We start from the raw sequence: 25,837 nt of genomic DNA, 5'->3' as shown, positions 1-25,837 counted from the left end.
CACCACCACCTGCAGGTTCACTCCAACTGCACACCATTCTGACTTGGAAATAAATCGCTGGCCCTTCATCATCACTGGGTCCAAATCCTGCAACTCCCTACCCAGTAGTAATGTAGGAGCACCTTCACCAAAAGGACTGCAGCAGTTCAAGGCAGCAGTTTATACCACTTTCTCAAGGGTAATGAGGCAAGGGCAATACATGTTGGCCTTGCTGGCCACACCATACTTCCAAAACTTAATATAAGAAAATACGTACAATACCAATTACCAACATACCAGTTAGGAGCAGTAGTTGGTCACTTGGCACTTTGGGCCTGCTTCATCATTCAATAGAATTGTGACTGATGTCTTTTGACCATAGACTCAAACTGTACTCCCAGCTACTCCCAGTATTTGTCTGTCTGCACTGCACTTTCTCTGTAACTGTAACACTACATTCTGCATTCTGTTTTTTCCCCTTTTGTGCTACCTCGATGTACTTATGTATGGAATGATCTGTCTGGATGGCACGCAAAGGCTTTTCACTGTATCTCAGTGCATGTGACAATAATAAACCAATTACCTTTCCTTCTTTGCTTATCAAGTACCTATCTACCTCAGCTTAAATATATTCTACCAAGTCTATTTCCACCACCCTTTGAGGAAGAGAGTTCCAAAGACTCACGACCCTGAGAGAAAAAATATCACCTCATCTGTCTTAAATGGCAACCACTTATTTTGTTTTTTTTTTAAAAAAGTGGCCCTTAGTTTTAGATTCTCCCACAAGACGAAAACATCAACAACAGCCTCTCCTGGTCAAATCACGTAGATGACACAGCCAAGAAAGCTAACCAGCGCCTACTTCCTCAGTAGGCTAAAGAAATTTGGTTTGTTCCCTTTGACTCTCACCGACTTTTACCGATGCACCATAGAAAGCATCCTATCTGGATGCATCACGGCTTGGTACGGCAACTGCTCTGCCCAGGACCACAAGAAACTGCAGAGAGTTGTGGACACAGCCCAGTGCATCACGGAAACCAGCCTCCCCTCCTTGGACTCTGTCTTTACCTCTCGCTGTCTTGGTGAAGCAGCCAGCATAATCAAAGACCCCACCCATCCGGGACATTCTCTCTTCTCTCCTCTTACATCGGGTAGAAGATACAGGAGCTTGAGGGTACGTACCACCAGGCTCAAGGACAGCTTCTATCCCACTGTGACAAGACTATTGAACGGTTCCCTTGTACAATGAGATGGACTATGACCTCACGATCTATCTTGTTGTGACCTTGCACCTTATTGCACTGCACTTTCTCTGTAGCTGTGACACTTTACTCTGTACTGTTATCGTTTTTACCTGTACTACATCAATGCACTCTGTACTAACTCAATGTAACTGCACTGTGTAATGAATTAACCTGTACGATCAGTTTGTAAGATAAGTTTTTCACCGCTCCTCGGTACAAGTGACAATAATAAACCAATACATTCTCTCCACACCTACCCTGTCAAGGCCCCTCTGATCTTGTATATTTCAACCATCCGCTCTGAACCTTCTAAACTTCAGGAATCAAACCTAGCCTGTCCAACATTCCTCATAAGACAGCTTATCCATCTGTATTAAAAGATTAAACCTTCTCTGAACTGCTTCCAGGGCAATCATATCATTCTTTAAAAATGAAGATCAATATCATATGTAATCTCACCAATGCTCTACTAAACTGAAGTATAACTTCCCTATGTTTAACATTCCCCTATCAATAAACAATACCATTGCTAGGTTTCCCACTTACTTTTTACACACATTTAATTGGTCTGCCATCTTCTTATTTATTCTCCATATTCACTCCGTGAACTCTTTTCTTTTTTAATTATCTACAGAAACTCTGTCTGTTTTTACATTTCAGGGAAACTTTGTCTCATACTCTGATTTTTCCTTCCACACTACCAAATCCCACTAACTGAGCCAACCAGGTACAAGGATCTCATGCTCAGAGTCCCAGGTTTGCATAGATAACACAAATTTTCTACTGCATTTCCTACATACAATGACAACTGTACTGCAAATTACTCTGGGATATCCCTAAAAAATACCATATGAACATAGAACACTACAGCACAGTACAGGCCCTTCGGCCCACAATGTTGTATCGATATTTTATCCTGCTCGAAGATCTATCTCACCCTTCCCTCCCATATAGCCCCTTATTTTTCTATCATTCATGTGTCTATCCAAGCGTCTCTTAAATGTCCCTAATGTATCTGCCCCCACAACCTCTGCCGGCAGTGTGTTCCATGCACCTACCACTCTCTGTGTAAAAAATTTACCCCTGACATCCCCCTTATACCTTCCTCCAATCACCTTAAAACTATGCCCCCTCGTGTTAGTCATTGTTACCCTGGGAAAAAGTCTCTGACTGTCCACTCGATCTATGCCTCTTATCATCTTGTACACCTCTATCAAGTCACCTCTCATCCTCCTCCTCTCCAAAAAGGAAAGCCCTAGCTTGCTCAACCTATCCTCATAAGACACGCTCTCCAATCCAGGCAACATCCTGGTAAATCTCCTCTGCACACTCTCTAAAGCTTCCACATCCTTTCTATAATTAAGGCAATCAGAACTGAACACGATACTCCAAGTTTGGTCTGACCAGAGTTCTATAGAGCTGCAACATCACCTTGCAGCTCTTGAACTCAATACCCCGACTAATGAAGGCCAACACACCATACGCCTCCTTAACAACCCTATCGACCAGCATGGCAACCTTGAGGGATCTATGGACGTGGACCCCAAGATCCCTCTGTACCATGAAGTTAGAAGAAAAAGGGAGAAAGCTTTTAGGGAGGAGGTCAGATGGAGGGTAGATCAGATTTTCAATGGGGTGAGAAAGAACTGGGTCGATTTTGCTCCTGTTCAAGAGTGGTATCTTATATCAGAATAAAACCAGGATTCAAAAAAATTCTGGTTTGCCTTTAATTTAAAAAAAAGGGTCACAGACACCAAGCTCTTTTCATGGAAGTCACGCACGGTTAAGGAAAAGAAAAACTTTGCATTAGAAAATGTGGATTGGAAGAGGAAAAGAAAGCATGTGAAGAACTGTCAAAGCACGGCACACATAACACACAGAGGAACGTGAAGCAGTGGAAGATCTCCCTGCATTCAGATTGTTTCTCAGATCATTCACCACGTTACTTTCAGGTCACTTTGGTACATACATTAGCTTTTGTCCAGCAGGAGAGAATGTCTTTGCAAACTATTACCCCCTTGAAACACATAAACGTTGAACAGGTTGTGATTTTTAGACATCCAGTTCCCTCCAATATGCAGTAATAAAGAAAATGCAAGTAAGAGAGAGGTCACATTGTTTAACACTGCACCTTCTCTCATCTCATTACACTACTTTTATGAAGGACAATGGTCCTAATTTTCCTCTTGCTCATCATTCAGAAAACAAGCTGTATCAGAGTAATAGGACACCAAACTATTTAAGATAATTGGCAAAAATATAGTTTTGTTTTAATGCTGGCAATTATGATCCGGAATGTACTATCCGTAAAGGTGGGTAAAGCAGATTCAAAATTGTTTTCAATAGGGAACTGGATGAGTATTTGAGAAGAAAAATCTTCAGGTCTATGGTGAAAGAGGAGTATGGATCCATTCACACTGAGAGTTAATGAGGAGGAGGAACCCAGTCTGATTTCTTTCAGCACACACTTTAAGGTTGACCCACTCAATGGGCAGGCATTCAGTCAATCCACAGATTTCAGTACCATCCACACACCCAATTACCAACTGGGCCACAAGCAGGAGCTCCGTGTTCAGTATAGCGATGAGATGTGCTTATGAAAGGCTGCTATTTCAGTGGTCAAAAAGTCTCCAAATGGCATAAGAAAAACCAGAGAGCAATGAGTTGAGAGGCTTAGAAAAATGATTGCAGTTAAAAAGGGCGTTACAGTTTTGCGTGTAATTTTGCTATTTAAACCTTTCCTTAGCACGCAACTCCCTCTCAAGATGCACACAACACAATTTTCAATCAAATGAATCGTCTTGGATAGTCAACTAGTCAACCAAAAGGTGCTTAATAAAGGATTTGTACTGTAGACCTGGATCAGAACCAGAGGAAGTTTAACAAAATCAAATAAGTGAATACTTGTTTCAGCTCTTTTTGGTTCAGTGCCAGAAGTGAATATTTGTTTCAGCTCTTTTTGGTTCAGTGCCAGTGTACTGACTCCAGAGATTAGGAGCTCTCCATCAATGCAGCTAATTTCATGCAGCAGGATATATTCAGCTACAAGAGCATCACAGCTGCATCTGATGCTTTGGACACTTTCTGCAAGAATTGTTACTTAATGATTAGTCAAGGGAATCTGCTAGCCACCACCCCTTCTCATCCTACCCAAAAGGGTGCTGAGCCAATTGTAACAACCCTAAACTTGTCCTGATTTTGATCGGCAGTCTTTACCCTTGCTTGCAGGAAACAGTCATGATCTCACCCAGAAGAAGGGAATGGGGAAAGCTGGGGAAACCATTGCAAACTACCTTAAACGAAGGAGAACACATAGAGGTCAGCCACGGTCTAACTGAATGTCAAAACAGGCTCGAGTGACTACAAGATCTCCCCCTGCTTGTGAATAAAACTTTGAATGACTGAACCTAAAAGCAACTTTCTCTGAAAGGGTCTTAGAGGAAGGGATAACTTTTCTTATAAAAAAAATCCTTTATTAACAAACACCTTCATTCACACTACACACAACGCCATTCTAAGTGGGAATCAGGAGGCTAAGGGGAGAAAGAAAGTGGGAAGGAAGAAGTACGGAAAGGACGTCCAACGCCAGAGCGGTGGTTCGGTCAGCTGCTCTTCTTTGACGAACCGAAGCCGGAGAATCCCATCACTGCTGCCATCTCGTCATCCTCCTCGAAAGTCAGCTCCTCCTCTGCTTTCCGCTTCTTCTCTTTCAGCTTCTCCTTCCTGTACGCCTTTGCTTTTTCTTCCTGTAACAACGATATAATGCCTTTAACGTCATCTCACCCTGCGAGGCCGTCCACTGGAGCTGAAGCAAATAAAAACTTGGCACTGAGGATACAGAAGGAGACGTGCAGATAAATGTACGGTAATGCATTTTGGGAGATCAAACCAGGGTAGGACTTATACAGTGATGGGTAGGGGTCTGGGGATTCATAAATCAAAGTATTGAGTGTAGGAGTTGGGATGTTATGGTGAGGTTGTATAAGATATTGGTGAGGCCAAATTTGGAGTATTGCATGCAGTTCTGGTCACCTAACTATGGGAAGGATATCAGTAAGATTGAAAGAGCACAGAGAAGATTTACTAGGATGTTGCCAGGTCTTCAGGAGTTGAGTTACAGGGAAAGATTGAACAGGTTAGGACTTTATTCCTTGGAGTGCAGAAGAATGAGGTGAGATTTGATAGAGGTTTACAAAATCATGAGGGGTATAGACAGAGTAAATGTGAGCAGGCACTTTCCATCTAGATTAGGAGAGATAAGTACGAGAGGACATGGCTTTAGGGTGAAAGGGGAAAGGTTTAGGGGGAACTTCTTCACTCAGAGAGTGGTGGGAGTGTAGAACGAGCTGCCATCTGACATAGTAAATATGGGCTCACTCTTAAGTTTTAAGAATAAATTGGATAGGTACATGGATGGGAGAGGCTGGAGGGTTATGGACTGGGTGCAGCTCAATGGGACTAGAGGAATAAAGTTTCAGCACAGACTAGAAGGGCCAAATGGCCTGTTTTCTGTGCTGTAGTGTTCTATGGTTCTATGGGAGTGTTATGGAACAGAGGGACCCAAGAGTGCAAGTGCATAGTTCGCTGAAAGTGGCATCTCAGGCAGACAAGGTGGTGAAGGAGGAATTTGGCATGCTGGCCTTCATCAGTCAGGGCATTGAGTATGGGAGTTAGGAAGTTATGTCCCAGTTATATAAGACTGTGAGGCTGTACTTGGAGCATTGTGTACAGTTTTTGTCACCCTCTTATAGGAAAGATGTTAGTGAACTAGAAAGAGCACAGAGAAGATCTATCAGGATGTTGCCTGGACTTGGGGGCCTGAGTTAGGAGAGGTTGTGTAGATGAGGACTGGTTGTGTAGATGAGGACTGGTTGTGTAGATGAGGACTTTATTCCCTGGAATGTAGGGGATTGAGGGGCAACCTGATCGAGGTATATAAGATCATGAGGGGGGCAGAGAGAGGGTGAAAGCAGTCTTCTTCCTCAGGGAGGGGGAGCTAAAAACAGGAGGGCATAGGTTTAAGCTCAAGAGGCAAAAGATTTAAAAGAGACATCAGGGGCAACTTCTTCACACAAAGGGTGGTGCGTATTTGGAATGAGCTGCCAGAAAGAGTGGTTTAGAACGTTTAAAAGCCAACTGGGTTAAGTACATGGATGGGAGAGATTTAGAGAGCTCTGGGCCAAACGTGGGAAAATGGGACTAGCTCGCTGGGCAACACAGTCGGCATGGACAACTTGGGCCGAAAGGCCTGTTTCCGTGCTGTATGACTATGACTCTGCTAAATAAATCCATTTTTATTAAGAGAACAAGGATAGGCACAGCTTTCAAATTGGAACAATGGGAAAAAAAACAAGCTGCCTGAGGAACTCAGCATGTCAGGCAGCAAGTATGGAGGCAAATATTGATGCCTTGATGCAGGGTCTCAGCCCAAAATGTCGACGATCCCTTGCCTCCACAGAAGCTGCCTGACCCGCTGAGTTTCTCCAGCAGCTGGTTTTTTGCTCCAGATCCCATCATCTACAGTGTCCCGTGTCTCCTGGTACAATGAAAAGCTATGCAGCAGAGGAAAATTGGAGAACAGAGATGTCAAGAGTGTTTGCAGAGCTAGAAGTAGGAACAGGTGATACATTAGGGATTTGAAAAGAGGGGGAGCTTTTAAATTATCGTATTTAAAAGAGCTGAAACAAAAAGGCCAGTGGTTTCAAATATGTAAATCAGTTTCAGCAATGACAAGGTCTACTCAGGATCATTGATTTCTGATCCTGTCAAGTCAAATTATACTTATTTTAAATTAATTTATCAGTTGTGGGCTTTGCTGCCAAGGAGAGCATTTACTTGCTACTTCCAAGTCATCCTCAGGGTGATGTCACCTTAAATGTTGCCAGGACTCAACGGCCTGAGTTATAGGGAGAGGTCAGACAAGCTAGGACTTTATTCATAAGAACATAGGAGACTGAGGGGTGACTTTATAGATGTGTATAAAATCATGAGGGGCATAGATAGGGTGAATGCACACAGTCTTTCTCCCAGGGAAAGGGAAGCAAAAAATAGAGGGCAAAGGTTTAAGTGAGAGTGGAAAGATTTAAAAGGAACCTGAGGGGCAACTTCTTCAACCAGATGGTGGTGCAAATATGGAACAAGTGGTTGAGTCAGGTACAATAACAACATTTAAAAGGTACTTGGACAGATTTGTGGGGAAAAGGGTTAGAGGGATATGGGCCAAATGCAGGCAAATGGGACTAGCTTAGATGGGCATCTTAATCAGCATGGACAAGTTGGGCCAAAGGGCCTGTTTCCATGCTGTATGACTGTTTCAGTCTATTTGCTGAAGTCATTCCAGACTGTTGTGTTGAGTTCCGTTCCAGAATTTAGACCCAGTGACAATGAAAATACAGCAATATATTTCCACTTCAGGACAGGCTATGACTTGGAACTGCAGGACTTTTCACAGTGTTGATATTTTGGGAGGCAACTAAGTTCACTCTGTGATCTAACTTTTGTTTCAGTAAAAGAAAAACATGATATTGGAAAGACACAAGCCATTCAGTTGAGTTTTTAACCTAATTGAGAGTTTTCTGGGGTTTCTTTTTAGTGCAGGATTTACCTAACCTAATCTAGACTCACAATTGTGTTCCCACCACCAGTAAGAGAAACCAACTTTGTCTCTGCATTTACCAATCTAAAAAAGTTGCCAGAATGTTTTATTGCAACTTTTACTGGATCACAGTGTTACACAGAGGTAGTGTGATACAATTTGTTAACCTGAAGTCCCACACCACCAGCTTCAAGAACAGCTACTTCCCTTCAACCATTCAGTTCTTGAACCAACCGGCACAACCCTGATCACTACCTCAGTGTAGCAACACTGTGACGACTTGGATCACTTGTACTAAAATGGACTTTGTTTTTTTGTTCCAAGTGAGTTCTTGTAATTGTGTTCTTTCTTTTAAAAATTGTGTATAATTTATGTTTTTTTATGAATGCTACTTATCTGATGCTATGTGCCTGTGATGCTGCTGCAAGTAAGTTTTTCATTGCACCTGTGCATGTGTGTTCTTGTGCATATGACAATAAACTTGACTTTCAACACAAAGGTGCACGTGCGCTCACACACAAACACGCACGCATATACGTGGGAGGGGCAGGTAAGTAGGACGTGGCACACAGGAGCAGGCACAAAAGAGAGGCCTACACAGAACACTGTTATCCACTAAGGTTACCCAAACTACGACGGCCCTATAATCGCTAACAATCACACTTGTTTTGCTGCAGACACCTTCTGGAGCCAATGGAGAAGCAGTCAGAAAAATACACCCAAAATAAATTTGTTCTTTCCGAACACTGCAGCATATCATGTTAAATAAAGCGTTGTCTCACATTTGTATTATGCCAGTGTTGGAGCCTGGTTCAGTGGTTTTGATAGTGGACAGTTAATCAATATTCCACACAAAATCAAAGCCTCCAAATGTAATGATGAATTAAATAAAGAACGTGTTTTTGTCTATACTGAAGCATCAGTGCCAAATACATTCAGAGCACCGGTTCATTACCAGAGTGTCTCTCCCTAATTACATGCCATCACCGCAGGGCTGCCTGGAGCACTGGCAAATAAAAGGCGGAAAAGGTGACCCCTGTTCCATGAAGAACAAATGACCTCAGACATCAGAGTTAGCTCATTGATCTAGCTTTGCACATAGTACTCTGGAACCCAAACCCTAAGGTGCAGACCTGTTATTGGTGGCAAGGGTGAATGGTGTTTATCTAATAGAGACCAAGGAGAATTTAGGACACAGAAATAAGACATCGAGGCGAAAGGATCACATTGCAATTACATTCCACAAGGCTTCTTCCTTCGCATTAGACTATCTCCCTCATAATTATTCCATTTTCTTTTCTTTTCAGCTATTTGTCTCAAACAGTTCCTGAGGGAATAAGTTCCACAGATTCACTACTCTGGGTAAAAAAAAGTTTCTCTTGAATTCCCAGTTGGGTTTATTAGTGGCTGCCTTGCATTTTGATGCCTGGCTTATGTTCCTGCAAGTACAAACTTGCAGTGGATGTGAAAAAAGGGCAGCTGCAAAATGCCACAAAGCCTGAAACAAAGGAATAAAAACTGCTGGAAATATACAACAGAAAATAGAATTAAGAAAAAGTAGGCACTTCACTGAGAGATTCTCCAATGGAAAGATTAATCCAGCTTTTCTATTGCAACTGTTCATGATTTTTTTCCATCCATTTACAGGCTTCAAAGACAGGGTCCATTTCATTCCCTAATTGTCCTAGAGAAAGTGGTGGTGAGCTGCCTTCTTGAACCACTGCAGTGGTTGGGGAGCGAGTTCCCAGATTTAGACCCAGTGATGATAAAGAAATGGTAATGTATTTCCAGGGCAGGATAATGCACAACTTGCAAGAGGAACCTGCAAGTGATGGTGTTTAATCCACAATGGGATTGTGGATTTTAAAGAATCTACTGAAGTAGCCTAGGCAAGTAAATGCAGTGAAAATCGTCACTGGTAAAGGGAGTGAATTTTTTTTAAACAGTGCATGGGTGACAATCAAATGGATTACAGGTCCTCCCCACAGTTTCGTTCCTTTGAACTCTTCGTAACCCAGTTTCCAAGTGGGAAAGAGGGCCACGGTCCGAGTTCCCACACAGCAGAAGATGCCTACAGCCCTGTGAATCCAACCCACCGGTCTCCCAAATGCTCGTATGTACGGGCTGTATGCCAGTCAGGCATTGGTACGCTGGGGAGGACCTGCACCTGAGGGCACGTACCACCAGACTTAAGGACAGCTTCTACCCCACTGTATTAAGACTACTGAACGGTTCCCTCATACGATGAGATGGACTCTGACCTCACAATCTACCTTGTGACCTTGCACCTTATTGCACTGCACTTTCTCTGTAGCTGTGACACTTTACTCTGTACTGTTATTGTTTTTACCTGTACTACATCAATGCACTCTGTACTAACTCAGTGTAACTGCACTGTGTAATGAATTGACCTGGACGATCAGTATGCAAGACAAGTTTTTCACTGTGCCTTGGTACAAGTGACAATAATAAACCAATACCTTACCTTGGATGGTTTCTAGCTTTGAATGTTGCTGTACTTGCACACTATGTATCAATGAGCTTCTCTTTATCACATAGTCCACCTCTCCTACAAGACACAGCCTCCGGTTGGCAGACACTGTTCAATTAAAAAAAATTGGAGCCGGAGTAGACCACTCAGCTCCTTGAGACTGCTCCGCCATTCAATATCATGGTTGATCTGCCACAGGCCTCAATTCATGTTCGAGATCCCCATAGCCCTCAGATTTTTCAAAAATGTATCTACTTCCTCTTTAAATTCATTCAGTGATTTAAGCTCCACTACCCTCTAGGATAGAGAATTCCAGAAATGCACCTCTTTCTGCAAAAAGAAATTCCTACACACTTTAATTTTATATGACCAGCTCCCTACCTTGTAACAGTAGGCACTCTCCCACCGGTGGAAACAGCTCAACATCTACCCTGTCATGCCACCTTAGAACCTGACGTTTCAAGAAGATCACCCCCCATTCTTCTAAACTCCAAAGAATACAGATCTAACTTTTAGCATTCCTGATAGGAGACCCTCTCATCCCAGCAATTAACCCGGTGAATCTCTTCTGGACTGCTTCCAATGCTATTAAATCTTTTCTTAAATAAAGGGACCATAATTGTACACCATGCTCCGGGTTCAGTCTCACCAACACCCTGTACAATTGTAACAATATAAAACTCCAACCACCTAGCAAAAGGCCAACTTGCTATATGCCTTCTTAATTACATGCTGCACTTTCATGCTAATCGTTTGTGTTTCATGCACAAGAACACCGAGATGCCTCCGTGCTCCAACTGTGCAGTTTCTCTCCAGTTACTCTGCCTTTTCATCCCTCCCACGTGCATTGCCTCAAACTTTCCTCCGTTAAAATCCATTTGCCAAGATTTCACTCACTCGCTCAACTTTTCTACAGATTCCAAATATCCTCATTACAGCAAGCTCTGACCTATCTCCATGCCATTCAGCAAAACCACGTTATCATAGTTTGAATGCATTAAGCTTCTCGAAATGACTTGCTATTTCTGCCTTGATTAGACTCCAGCATCTTCCCAACCACAGATGTCTAAATGTCCTATAGTTTCCTGCTTTTTAACTCCCACCTTTCTTGAATAAGGCAGTCATGTTTGCAGTTATTCAATATGTTGATACCCTCCCGGAACTCAAAGTTTTGAAAAAATTCAACCACTGGTTCTCCTATCCCTCAGCGGCACTGTAGCGTAGCGGTTAGCGTGACGCTATTACAGCGCCAGCGATCGGGGTTCGATTCCCGTCGCTGTCTGTAAGGAGTCTGTACATTCTCCCGTGTCTGCGTGGGTTTCCTCCAGGTGCTCCGGTTTCCTCCCACATTGCAAAGATGTACGGGTAGGTTAATTTGGGTTTAAAATGGGTGGTGCGGACTCATTGGGCCAGAAGGGCCTGTTACCACGCTGTAAATAAAATTTTTTAAAAATTTAAAAAATTTACTTCCTCTGTAACTCTTGGAAACAGGCCACTGGGTACTGGCAACTTTCTCCAATGCCTCTTGTGATGAGAATAGTTAAAGTTCTTCCCTTTTATTTGAAACTATTCCATCTGTTATACTTGGGATATCGCCAGTGCCCTCCACAATGAAAACTGATGCAAAGAATTGGTTGAAAAATAACCCGCCAATTCCTTGTTTCCCATTAATTCCCCAGTCTTTCCAGGGGGTCCCACACTTGCATTCACTACCCTCTTTTTTATTTATCCACAGAAGCTCTTGCTGTTTGTTTTGATGTTACTTGTTCTCATAATCCGTTTTCTCCCTCTTTATTAGCTTTTCAATCTCCCATTGCTGGTTCCTGAAAAATTCCCAGTCTTCTGGTCGACCACTAGCTTTTGTCGTTTGGTATGATCTAGATTTAGATTTTTTTTTCCTTCACCTCTTCTGTTAACCATAAATGGTTCATCTTTCTCATTAAGTCCCTTGTTGTGATTGGGATAAATTTCTGCAGAGTGTTATGAAATTTTTGTTTAACTATCTGCCACTGCTCATCTACTGACCTCCTTAGCCTGTTATCCCAGTGCACTCTAGACAACTCTGCCATCACACCTTTGTAATTGCCCAAAGAATGGATCCTTTCATAACCTCAGGACATTCTAAAGCACCTTACGGCCAACAAGTACGTTCTTTAAACTAAGGTAGGAAATGTGGCAGCCAGTGTGTCTAACAGCCAGATCCTATGGGCAGCAATGGAAGAGTGACTCCGTTTTATTTCAGTTACGTCAAATGAGGGATAAATATTGGCTTCTATGCTGCTATGACAATATAACATAAATGCATTAAAGGCAAACACAGCATCCACACCAAGCCAAACACTCCCACCCCCAACACCCAAACCCCCACGAGGCTCACTTCTTCCCGCAGTTCCTTCATGCGCTCCTCAAAGTCATACTCCTTTTGTTTTTCCTCAATTTTCTTTTTATTGATTTCGAAACGTTTCTTTACTTGGTCCAATGTCGAGCGCTCTACCTTCATGGACATACCCAGGTTCCTTTGGTCTGCCAAGCAAAACAAGAAACAGCATTGTCCAACTTGTTGCAATAAGAGAATTCTGTTGTGAAAAGGCACAATTTGCAAATGCAAAAAAAAATCATTCCGTGATGGGAAAGGGTGTAAAACAAGGATGTAAAAGGTAAATGGGAATGCAAGGGTTAACAACTGGCAATGTAAGGGTTAACGGTGTGCAGCTATTCCTCCCATGGTGTGATAATGCCTCAACCATGGGGTGATTATAGTTATGGCTGTAAAAATGTCCAGGTGCAGGTGAGAAAGAAAAGTTTTTTTAGACATATCTTGTTTTGCTAAAAGCTTGCTGTAATTAACTGCCTTAGTAAGTGCAACTTCCCACGAAGGTTTCTCACTAAGTGGGTATAAGAGTAGGGACACTGACTCCGAGTGGGATCAGTACAGAGCTCGGGTTACACTGTTTACTCTTTCTCTGTATCCCTCACTCCCGCTAGTATTAAACTAATAAAGCATTAATCGTACGTTCTTTGGTTCTGCTGTTGTCTGATTTATTACAGCGCGGGTCAACTTTCACAAGGATATGTGTCACTTACACCTTAGTTATGACCAGTATTGCACAGAATTCTTGATAATGAAATTCAGAAGGACAGATTGACCTTGAAGGAAGAGCAATATGAAGCCCGGGAGAGTTAGGAGGATGAGGGGAATTTTATTGAAACCTATCAGATACTGAAAAGTCTGGATAGAGTGGACATGTGGAGGATGTTTCCATTAGTAGGAGATTCTAGGATCTGAGGGCACGGTCTCAGAATCAAGAGACATCCCTTTAAAACTGGAGGAATTTCTTCAGCCAGAGGGTGGAGTCTGTGGAATTCATTACCACAGAGGGCTGTGGAGGCCAAGTCATTGGGTGTAGTGATTGAATGGTGGAACAGACTTGATGGGTTGAATGGCCTAATTCTGGTCCTATATATTATATCTATATTTATATATAAATCAATATGGATTCCCCACAACATATCAGATGCTGAAAGGGTTTTATCATGAGGGAGGTTGTGTAAATAAGGATGCACAAGAGGCCGCAGATGCTGGAACCTGGAGCAAGAAACAATCTGCTGGAGGAACTCAGCAGGTCGAGCAGCATCTTTGAGAGGAAAAAAAACTGTCAACATTTTGGATCGAAACTCTGGTTTCACATTTCTCAAAGAACCATTACAGGACTGATGGGCTGAATAGCCTTGGCAAATGTTGCATCATTCTCTGTCACATTGAAGCTATTTGTTCAGTGTTTGCTCAGATGCAGTCAACTTTGAAGAAAAACTGCTGATTTGTTCTTCTATTTAAAATGAAATAGAATACAAATCAGAGCCCAGAGATTTCAATATTTCCATTACCTCTCCCAGTAATTTTACAATCCCATTTTTTAAACATGTAAAAGCTGAAATGCCTACTGATGCCATGATGGGAATTGAATTCTGACTGGATGACCTTCCCCATGCAAGTCTGTGGTGGTGGGAGGAGACAGAAACTTTTATAAAACCCTTGACAAAAAGAAATACCAATTACCGCCAAGATTATGGAAGGGTTGGATAGAGTAGATGTACAGATATTGTTTCCACGTGCTGGCCAGACCAGAACCAAGGGGCCATAAATATTTGATAGTCACTAATAAATCCAATAGGGAATTCTGGGGAAAACTTCCTCTCCACACACTCTGGCCAAAGATGAAACTCATTACCACATGGAGCCATTGAAGCGAGAAACATAGATGCATTTAAAGGAAGCAAGATAAGCACACAAGGGAGAAAAGAATGGTACATAGCGGTCGTATGACTGAGCTATTAACCCAGAAACGAGTTTAAATCCTATCATGTGGGTCTATTAATGCAGTTAATTAAATAAAAATCATCAACTAAGAAGCCATCTGCAATGGTGGCTGCAAAACTACCTAGTTCCCAAATATCCTCTCGGGAAGAAAATCTACTGTCCTTACTCGATCTGATGTTCAAAATACCAGTCGTTTTATAGGCAATTTGGAGTGGATGATAACTTGAGTGGATTTGCCTTGCCTGCATCCTAAGAATGAATAAACAAGTTATATCATTGGAGGATATATTGATGGAGCGAGATGGATGAGTGGGAGAAGGTTCAAATGCAGCTTCAATGCTTGAACGAGTCTGTTGGTCCGAACAGCAGCCAGTTTTCGAGGCTGTAAATACCTTTCAAGGTGAAACTGCAGTCCCATTTACATGCAATCCCATTTTCCCTCTGTGAACAGGCACACAGAGTTCACCAAGAGGGTTCAGAGTAAAGGTGTTCGCACTAAAATAAAAACCTTCGGCATATAGAGTTCTGATCAAGGTCCCAATTCACTTCTGTCCCAGTGTAATCACCAGTCAGCATCCCTGTGCCTGACCAGAACGTGACACACAGACCCTGGAGTCTGCTGAAGTTAAACAAACTTGTTAGTCATGCACTGTGTAGGGGTTTAAATCTACTTCTAATCAGTCCTTAACAAAATCTTGCTGCAGGCAAGCAGTCATTTCTACAAAATAAATAAACCAATCTTTAACAGCCTACTCAATTAGTGTAACCAAACACTCTACATGAACAAATAATGAAACCCATGCCATTTTATCTCACAGGAACACCCAGAGCCAGACAAAAGGAGTCAGCCTTTTGGCTCCCATGCCTGCTCCACCATTCAATAAGATTATTTCTATTCTTTTACCTCAGAGCCATTTTCCTGCACTAAGCCCTTTTGATTTAGTTAATGTGGGTCAGAAAACATCTTAAAGCAAGTGCTGGATGATCCGTACAGATTGACTTTACTGAGTGAATCAGGATTAGTGATAGGAAACTGTGAATGTTCATCTGAAATCTTTGTGTCCCCTTCATCAGAGTAGTAGCTCTGGGCTGGGATCACGCTAAACCATGCAGATCAACACATACACCTCTCAAGCCTGGTGGCTTTCCTTTCTTTATTCATTTTTCAGGATGTACGTTGATGGTAAAGCTCTAAATGCCACTGGTAAATTGGGGGTGACCCACCTTCTTCAATCCTTCTGGTGAATCTTTGCAAAGGACTGTGGCAGTTTAGTTACGGAGTATGTTCAGGCTTAGCTTCAGAGCTGTTGGGTAAGAATTTCCAGGATTTGGACGCAACAAGGAACAGTGATGTAATTCCAGGTCAGGATGTTATGTGACTTGGACAAGAACCTCCAGGTGGAAATTATTCCATACCCTGCTGCCCTTAACATTGAGAAAGGAGAAGGCCATTTGCATCTGCTCCACCATTCATGGCTACAGCACCACCTTCCTACAACAATTCTCTTAAACAGACAAGAAACAAAGAAGTACTTTGATCACCGTGCACTAAAATGGACTTTAGTTTTGTTTTGATCTTATTGTGTTCTTTCTTGTAAAAATTGTGTATAATTTATGTTTGTCTTGTGAATGCTGCTTATCTGATGCGATATGCCTGTGATGCTGCTGCAATTAAGTTTTTCATTGCACCTGTGCACACATGTTCTTGTGCATATGACAATAAACCCGACTTTGAATCTATGGCTCTCTACCCTGAACATACCCAGTAATTGAGTAGCCACAGTCACCCTCTGGGTGAAGAAATTTCACCTCCTTATTTAGGGACTATAACCCCTGGTTCCAAATACACCAAGGAAAACTTCATCCCTCCACCTACTCTGTCACGTCCTGTAAGAATGTTGTGAATTTCAATGAGATCATCTCTCGTTTCCAAAACACAAGAGCATGAAGGCCTAGTCGGCTTAATCTCTTCACAGAAGACAATTCCACCCCCCACCCTCAAACTCGGGAATCAGTAACTCCTGACTTGCAGATTATCATTTCCTAACATATTTGTGCCATTATGTTACTTATCAGCCCATGCCAAGATCTTGCTGCATGTAGCGATGGACAGCTTCATTTAAAGTTAGACAAATGTAGCACAGCAGCTCGCTAGAATTGACTCCAATGTCATCCACGATGTGAATTATAGGGTCATTATAACGCAAAAGGATGTCTGTTGGCCCATTGATCCCATGCTGGCTTCATGTCAAGAGGAATTCAGTCAATTCCATTTCTCAGGTCTTTCCCTATAGCCTTACAAATTTGCTTTTAAGTATATAATGAATTCCCTTTTGAACGCCATAAATGAATCTGCTTTCACTATGATTCCAGATCATAGCTACCTGTGGCACAACAGAAGCTTCATCTTGTGTCTTCCTATGGAGTCACCGAGTCCCACAGCATGGAACCATTGCCCGTTCGAGCCTGTGCTAACCATCAAGCATCCATTTATACTATTTTGTTCTCCATGTATTCCCGTCATTTATCCCAGATTCTATCACTCAACCACACTGGTGGCCAATTAACCTACCAACCCGCACGTCTTTGGGACGTGGGGGGGGGGGGGGGGGGAAACCGGAGCGCCCGGGGGGAAACCCATGTGGTCACAAGAAGGTGCAAATTCCACACAAACAACACCAGAGGTCAGGACTGAACCTCAGTCACTGGGACTGGAGCTGTGAGGCAGTGGCTCTACTAGCCAATGTGCCACTCTCAGATCTGGGTCCTCTAGTTTTCGATCCTACTCCCACTAGAAACACACTCTCTTTATTCTCATCACTTTGTTTGAACCCTTTACAACACTGAACACTTCTATCAAATCACCTCAGTGTTTCTCTGTGGTAAGGAGAGCAACACAGCTACCCGCGGCAACAAATTCCACAGATCGTTCATGCTGACCAAGTTGACTATTTGCCCAAGTCCCATTTGCCCGCGTTTGGCCCATATCCCTTGAAACTTTTCCTATCCAAGTATCTGTCTAAATGTCTCTTAAACTTTGTAATTGTATCAGTTCGATCCATGTAATCTACCATCTGTGTGACTATTCACCTTATCTATGGCCCTCATTATTTTAGACCACCCCTTTCAGATCATCCCTCAGCCTCCTACAGTCCAACGAAAGAAATCAGTCTTTCGTTACAGCTGAAGCCCTCCAGTCCCAGTTGCATCCTTTTCTGCACCCTTTCTAGCTTAATGACGTCTTTCCTATACCCGGGCGACCAGAACTGTGCATGGTATTCCAAATGTGGTCTCACCAATGTCTTGTACAGCCATAACACGACATCCCAATTCTTGCACTCAGTGCCCTGACCGATGAATGTAAGCATGCTGTATGCCTTCTTCACTATCCTGTCTACCCGTATCTCCATTTTCAAGGAACTATGTACCTGTACCCCTAGGTCACTCTGTCTACAACACCTCCAGGGCCCTACCATTTACTATGTGTAGAAGCATTTTCTAACTTATAGTGATAGATTCCGAGCTCTAATTTACTGAAGTGACTTCAAGTCAGGGGGCAGTAAGATAGCAATATGAGCTGATCACAGAATCACAATGAGTTGAAATTGTTCATCTCATCCAGACTATCTGCACCTAATTGCCTTTGAAAGAGCTATTTAATTAGTGATACTCCCCTGTCCTTTCTTCACAGTTTGCAAAATTTCCCAACCTAAGTGGTTAAGCAATTCACTTTTGAAAGTTATTGTATCCACTATCGAAGCCCCTTCAGACAGCACATTCCAGATCATCTTGTTCTTTTGCTAAGGATCTAAAATAGCAATCTTCTGGTTGCCAATCTTCCTGGATCAAGCCTATTGCATAAAGTTGAATATATTCTTTTTTTCTTACAATGCATCATCTGGGCAGCCCCCTATATCACATGATATTTTATACAATTGAGTAACGGTCAGGTTACACTGAACAAAAACGTTTGCCAGAGGAGTTGTATTCAGCACTGCCACCCACTACAACTCTGGTTACTTACGTTTTTTGCCATTTATGTGATCCAGGAAATTGATCGAGTCCTTCACAACACAGTCACATACATTACAGTAATATCTGCCGAGAGAAATCAGACAGAAAATCGTCTCATGAGGTTAGGGTTGGTTTTTTTGACCGGAGGAAGCAGAGGGGATATTTAATCCAGGTGTTTAAAATGATGAGAAGCCCGGACAGGTTAATTAGGAAACAACTAATCCCCTAGCACAGAGGCTAGTGACTAAGAGACCCAGAGTAGGTACAGGAAAACTTTTTCACCCTCAGGGTTTGGTATTACTTGAGATGGTGGTGGAAGCAGAAACCCTCATTACAATTTTAAATAAGTACTCAGGTGAGCACTTGATGTGTCATAACCAACAAGGCTATGGACCAAGAACTAGGAAATGGGACCAGTCAGCAGTGCTCTTTCTTTATCCTGCATGCCATACGTTTCAGTAATTCTACAGAGAAAAAACAAGCATGGGAAAGGATCACCCTTTCACTGAAGTGCTTCAGATTTATCGCCTTTAATCCACTGGAAGCGGAGATCTGTTTCACCATAGTATAGGACCGTGAATGATCCTATTATAAGAGCATGAATTATTTGTAATCTGCAGGATTAGCGTAGGATTCGTGCAAATGGGTGCTTGCTGGTCAGCACAAATTCAGTAGGCCGAAGTGCCTGTTTATATCCTGTGTGACTATATCTCTAGATCTTTACTCCATTCACCTGCCTTGGCTCCATTTGATAGCCAAAAAAAAATCAATCTCATATTTAAAAGTATAATGTAGTTAAAATCTACTTTTTCGGCAATAGTTCTATCACCCTTTATGAAATATTTCCCAACTTCTCTTCTGAAAAGGCCACCTGTGATTTCAGGTTACTCACCCCTTGCTCTGGACTTTATGTATATAGGAAGAAATTTCCCATCTACTCTCTCATTTTGTTTCAAAATTCCAGTAATCAAACCACATGTTAAACTTTTATATCCCAGAAAGTACAAATCATGTTTCTGTAATCTCTCTTCATAATCTAGCCCTTGGAGTCCAGTTTTCTACTGAACTCATAATATCAACAGATCCTTTCTAAGGTGAGATGCCTGTAACGATTTTGTAACCATTTTAACGATCTGGAATTTTTTAAAAAATGAGTAATTATGTTGATAAAACCAGCCAATTTTCATTTTAAAAATCTGGTTCTCAAAATTCTTCGTGGGAGGAAATCTGCAGTCCTTACCAGTCCAGCCTACATCTGATTCCAGATCCACCAATGTCAATTGAAGTGACCGAGCAAGCCAACTCAGTTCAAGGGCAAATAGGGGCAGGCAATAAGCACTGACGTTGCTAGTGATGCCCAATCCTGAAATAAACCCCCTCTCATCCAAATCAATATACAAACTCAATCTATCAAGGCCCTTGTGTAATTTTACATACCCATCTACATTACTTACTGTCCCACCTATGACTGCACCATCAGAAGTACAACAGCAAGACATACGTCCAAGGCATTAACATGGAATGGTCGAGGCCACAGCATTGATCCTAGTAGGACACCAACAATCGAATTCCTTACCATTCAAGTATTCAATCATTACTTCTACCCCTTTGATTGAACCCAATCAAGTCACTAATGTGGCTTTGATCCTATGCGCTGCAATTTTAAATAACCCTGCCTGATATGTGGAACTTTATGAAATATCTTCTCGAAATTACAGTACATTCCAGAGATTGATAATTCCTCTGACTACTTCAGGCCAAAAAAGAATCAATTAATTCTGTTAGACCTTACACAAATTCATATTGGTTCTCTCCAATCAACTCAAATTTCTCTGAATGCACTTTGTCCTCAATTTTAGATTTAACTAGACTTCCCATGATGTGTTAGGGTAATTTTCTCCCACTCTAATGCAGACTGCAGACTCACATGATCAATCTATTACAATTTATATCAGGCCACCATTGATTAATTTAACAGCCATCTCAGGACTCTAGAATGGGGAACTGCAGGGAGTTGTGGACACAGCTCAGTCCATCACGAAAACCAGTCTCCCCTCCATTGACTCTGTCTACACTTCCTGCTGCCTCAGGAAAGAAGCCAACATAATCAAAGACCCCTCCCACCTGGTCATTGTCTCGTCTCCACCCTCCCATCAGGGTGAAGATACAGAAGTTTGAGAACACATACCACCAGGCTCAAGAACAGCTTCTATCCTGCTGTTATAAGACTCTTGAACAGACCTTTCCTACGATAAAAATGAATTCTTGATCTCTCAATCTACCTCATTGTGGCCCTTGCACTTTATTTGTCTACCTGCATTGTATTTTCTCTGTAACGTTAACTGTAACACTATATTCTGCATTCTGTTATTGCTTTTCCCTTTATACTACCTCAGTATACTTATGTTTTGGAATGATCTGTATGGATGGCATGCAAAACAAAGTTTTTGACTGTATCTTGGTACATGTGACAATAATAAACCAATTACCGATTTGAACCACAAACTTCTTATTTGGAGGTGAGAGTGTTATTCATAGGGCCAATAATGAACCTGAGCCAATGTGGAACTTATTCTAGTTTTCATTTTATAAATTATATCATCAATAAAACAACAACTACAACAGGGAACATTGCAAGTGAGTCAGCACTAGCCCTAGATGATCACTATGTCAAACTGGGAGTGATATAGGGCAGGCTGCCACTGGTTGACAAGTGATTGACCTGGGTAGAGAAAACGTGTGGAAGAGGAGAGCGACAAAAAGAAACCGGATAGAAAGAAACTCAGCACTCACCCTCCCATTTCAGACTGGGGAGTTGTCTTTGTGATAACAATCGTTTTTCCCAATTTTGATTCCAAATCCACTTTATAATCTCTGTGACGCAGCAGCTCCCGCTTAATTGGTACTGGAGGCTTTGCTAGACAAAAGCATCAAGGTGTAAAATAAGGTGCAAATATAACTTGGAATACAATAAAACTGGTAGGATTAGGAACGGCTCCTTTTACGGTAAAGGAAATACACATCCCGCCTTCCCATTCAATATAAATTTCTTAATGTGAAAGATGTGCATTATTTTTAAAAAGTGAATTCTTAAAAAACATACACAACATTCTTCAATGAAAGATATTTCATAACTCTCAATTTATTTTTCCATAGAACTAATGCAAGAAATCTGAGCTTCAAAATGAAAATTAAGGAACTGCAAATCAATTTGATGACAGTGGCATGAACATTGAATTCTCCAATTTCAGGTAAGCTGACCTCTGTCCCTTTTCTCTCTCCTCCTGATCTACCCAGTTCGTCCTACACCCCTCCTCAGCCCTCCATCACTCTGTTTGTTTCCCCTCCCCCACCTACTCCATCTGGCCATCACCCACACACCCCTCCCACTGGGTCCCCTCCCCCCACTGTTCCCATTTGCCCTCCCCACCTCCCTCACTTGATTCCATGCTGCACCTTCCTTTCCTATCAGGTTCCATCATCTGCAGCCCTTTGTTGCCTCTACAGTTTGAAAATTAGTGCCCTTTAACTACTAGGTTACAGGTCATATTAGTATCTTAAATTTGTCTGCATTGGTTATTGACCGTTCTACCAATGCAATCAGTCGATGCCCATCTACCTACTAAAACCTCTCATATTTTTCAGCACCTCCATTCAATCTCCCTTTAACCTTCTCACCTTTGCTCGTCTAAGTTCCAGCTTCTCCAATCTCCTCACATAACTGAAACCCCTCATCCATAGAACCATTCAAATCATTCTTTGCTGCAAATTTTACAGCCAAATTATTAAACAAGGCTCCTCCTTCAGTTATAGACCAGGTGCTGTTACTTTTAGTATAGACAGGTATACATGCACCTGTCTACATCAATGGTGCTGAGGTCGAGAGGGTTGAGAGCTTCAAGTTCCAGGGAGTAAACATCCCCAACAACCTGTCCAGGTCAAATCACGTAGATGCCATGGCCAAGAAAGCTCACCAGCGCCTCTACTTCCTCAGGAGGCTAAAGAAATTTGGTTCGTCCCCTTTGACTCTCACCAACTTTTACAGATGCACCATAGAAAGCATCCCATCTGGATGTATCATGGCTTAGTATGGCAACTGCTCTGCCCAGGACCGCAAGAAACTACAGAGAGTTGTGGACACAGCCCAGCGCATCACAGACACCAGCCTCCCCTCCTTGGACTCTGTCTTTACCTCTCGTTGTCTTGGTGAAACAGCCAGCATAATCACATACCCCGCCCACCCGAGACATTCTCTCTTCTCTCCTCTTCCATTGGGTATAAGATACAGGAACCTGAGGGCACGTACCACCAGACTTAAGGACAGCTTCTACCCCACTGTGATAAGACTATTGAACGGTTCCCTTATACCATGAGATGGGACTATGACCTCATGATCTACCTTGTGACCTTGCACCTTATTGATCAGCACTTTCTCTGAGCTGTGACAATTTACTCTGTACTGTTATTGTTTTTACCTGTACTACATCAATGCACTCTGTAGTAACTCAATGTAACTGCACTGTGTAATGAATTGACCTGTACAATCGGTTTGTAAGACAAGTTTTTCCACTGTACCTCGGTACAAGTGACAATAATAAACCAATACCAAATGCAGATTGGAATCACACAATAAGTAAATAATGATCTGCTATTGTAAGCAAAGATCATTGATGGGGAAAAAATTAAGTTTATTTGGAATAGATCCTCAATATAGCTTTCTAAATGATTATACTTATAAATTTGTGTGCAGGTTTTCCCCAGGTTACAAACCGCCGACTTATGCCCGTACATACGAACGAGCACTTGGGAGACCGGCAGGACAGATTTTCCGGCTGCTGCGGGTCTGGAGACATTTCTGCCGTGGGAACTAAGCTCATAGCCAAATTTCCAACTGGCGAACTGTCCAGGTTACGAACAGTTCACAGGAACAGAACCCTGCCATTACCTGGGGACAACCTCTACTCAAGTTAAACCTGCACTTTCATCTGTTCTCTGCCACAATGGGAAACTATATCACCAAACTTAAATAGCTCTTCTGTTGGTGAGCATGCTTTCATCTGCCAAGCCTCTGGATTTCCTCCCCAAACCTCCTCTTCTCTCTACTTCTCGAATATCTTTAAGAAATCCCTTGAAGCTTTTGACGCAGCTTTGATCAGCTGTTCTAACATCTCCTTAGTTTAATATCAGATTTACTTTGATTAGATAGTCAAGAGTCTCTTTTCTTAGGCAGAAATGTCAAAGTGTGACAGAGAATTTCAAAATAGGATCATTACTCGATGCATGCCAGGGTACAGGGGAAGGTATAGATGTTGATGAGATAATGCAGCAAAGGAATATGACAGGATATAATGTAAAGCAAGAATTAAAGGAAAATTAAGGTGAAAGGGGGAAGAGTTTAAGGGAGATGGGCAGGGCAAGTTTTTATTCCCCCACACAGAGAGTGGTAGGTGCCTGGAACACACAGGCAGGGGTGGTGGTGGAAACAGACACGATAGTGGCGTTCAAGAGGCATTTAGACAAACACATGAACGTGAAGGGAATGAAGGGATAGGGAGCATGTGCAGGCAGATGGGATTAGTTTGATTTGGCATCATGGTTGAGACAGACATTGTGGGCCGAAGGGCCTGTTCCTATGCTGTACTGTTCTATATTCTATGTATACCTTGAAGAAGTACCGTCCTCCACTACATTAAAGGCACTATTTAAAAGTGTTAAAGAGAATGGCAGAACTGGTGAGGCTTCACTTCATTAAGGGAATTAAATGCAAACTTCAAAAAATAGACTTTGTTACCTCTGAGCTACATTCATGGCAACATGTCACGACAACCCTCCAAACTACATGGATCCAAAATCTTGATCTGTCCTCCTTGGGGTGTACACATGCTCTCCCACGTTACCAAATTAACAATTGAAGCAGGAACACTAAACCAATTTTCCTCTGCTGCCCAGTAAAAGGTTCATTGAAACCAAACGCAGCAAATCCACTGATGCCTCACCTGATCTCACAGATCAAACCTGGAAATATTGAACATATACCTGCTCCAAATCATTATCTCTGATAAGGACCCACATGGATATTGATTTACAAAATAATTACTTGAGAATAATTCCTAACTAGTGTTCACTGACTGAGTTTTAATTCTTGCTTTACATTATATCCTGTCATATTCCTTTGCTGCATTATCTCATCAACATCTATGCCTTCCCCTGTACCCTGGCATGCATTGAGTAATGATCCTATTTTAAAATTCTCTGTCACACTTTCCCAGCCTCTTCAATTTTCACAAGACCCAGGCCCTCAGCCGTCAATCATTAAAATGCAGTTTTGCCTTCGCAGTAAGCTTTCACTTCCCATTCAATCATTGAACGGTTTGCTTCGGGGGAGGTTGCAGAGCACTGCTTTGCACACCTTGTCCACACCCACTTCAAGCCCACGTTATCCCACGCCCTGCAGTCATTCATTATGAGCCAACAAACGTTACATTGCCTGTGAGGCTGTGTGGTCCAAACTTCTTAATGAAGAAACTGGGGAATAAAAAAAATTGGGACCGTGTCTGAAAGTCTGAGAAAGTAAATAGAGGAAAACAATGTTCAAGATGTTGGAATGTCTTAAAAGTTTCACGGGTAAATATGCCACTTGCTACAGCAGTAAGCTGCAGAGACCAGCTCTTCACTAAATCCACCAAGTCCACGTCAAGTTCAACAGGATAGCCATAGGACACCACAAATGGTATCAGCATGAGAAAACAAACGCAGCTCAGGTACCAGCTATTCACGTTGTAAAATATGCTGAAGTCTCTTAACAGGATGGCAAGGTATTAAGAGTGCAGTTCCACGATGGAAGCAGCAGAATTGCACCAGATTAAATCCTTCAGCCTGCCTGCCTAGAACCCCAAATTCAGCACAGATTACGGGCATTCCTCCCTCAGACTAACACTCCTGAAGAGGATGACTAACTTCTTAATGGTGCCCGCTATCCCTTTCCAGTACGAATGGTTGGAATGTACTTGTTAATAACGGTATCCTGAAGTTCCAACCTGCTGGGTTAAGGGTCAGTCAAATTTCATTGCCAAACAGCAGCAATGCTACAAACTAAACCATTTGTACTAAGGTGACAGAATGATTATACAACATCCCTGATGCAAAAAGTAAAACACATTAGTTCTGGCTTTAAAAATTTAAACAGTGCAATTCAA

At 42.2% G+C, this 25,837-nt stretch overlaps 1 protein-coding gene across 1 annotated transcript in view; it reads right to left on the bottom strand.

Annotated features, from left to right (window-relative positions):
* Positions 1–2,936: 2,936 nt before the first annotated feature.
* zmat2 (zinc finger, matrin-type 2) overlaps positions 2,937–25,837 on the bottom strand; it is a 38,041-nt gene continuing 15,140 nt past the window's right edge. The window contains exons 3-6 of the mRNA XM_052013937.1: positions 21,435–21,558; positions 18,652–18,725; positions 12,687–12,832; positions 2,937–4,969 (exon numbers count right to left, since the gene is read on the bottom strand). Coding sequence (XP_051869897.1) covers positions 4,826–4,969; positions 12,687–12,832; positions 18,652–18,725; positions 21,435–21,558 — 488 coding nt within the window. The 3' untranslated portion in view covers positions 2,937–4,825. The remainder of the gene's footprint in view (positions 4,970–12,686; positions 12,833–18,651; positions 18,726–21,434; positions 21,559–25,837) is intronic.

This window comes from Pristis pectinata, chromosome 4, assembly GCF_009764475.1.
Source record: "Pristis pectinata isolate sPriPec2 chromosome 4, sPriPec2.1.pri, whole genome shotgun sequence".
Taxonomy (NCBI): domain Eukaryota; kingdom Metazoa; phylum Chordata; class Chondrichthyes; order Rhinopristiformes; family Pristidae; genus Pristis; species Pristis pectinata.
The sequence above is the reverse complement of the archived record's forward strand: the minus strand, read 5'-3'. Positions and strand labels throughout refer to the sequence as shown.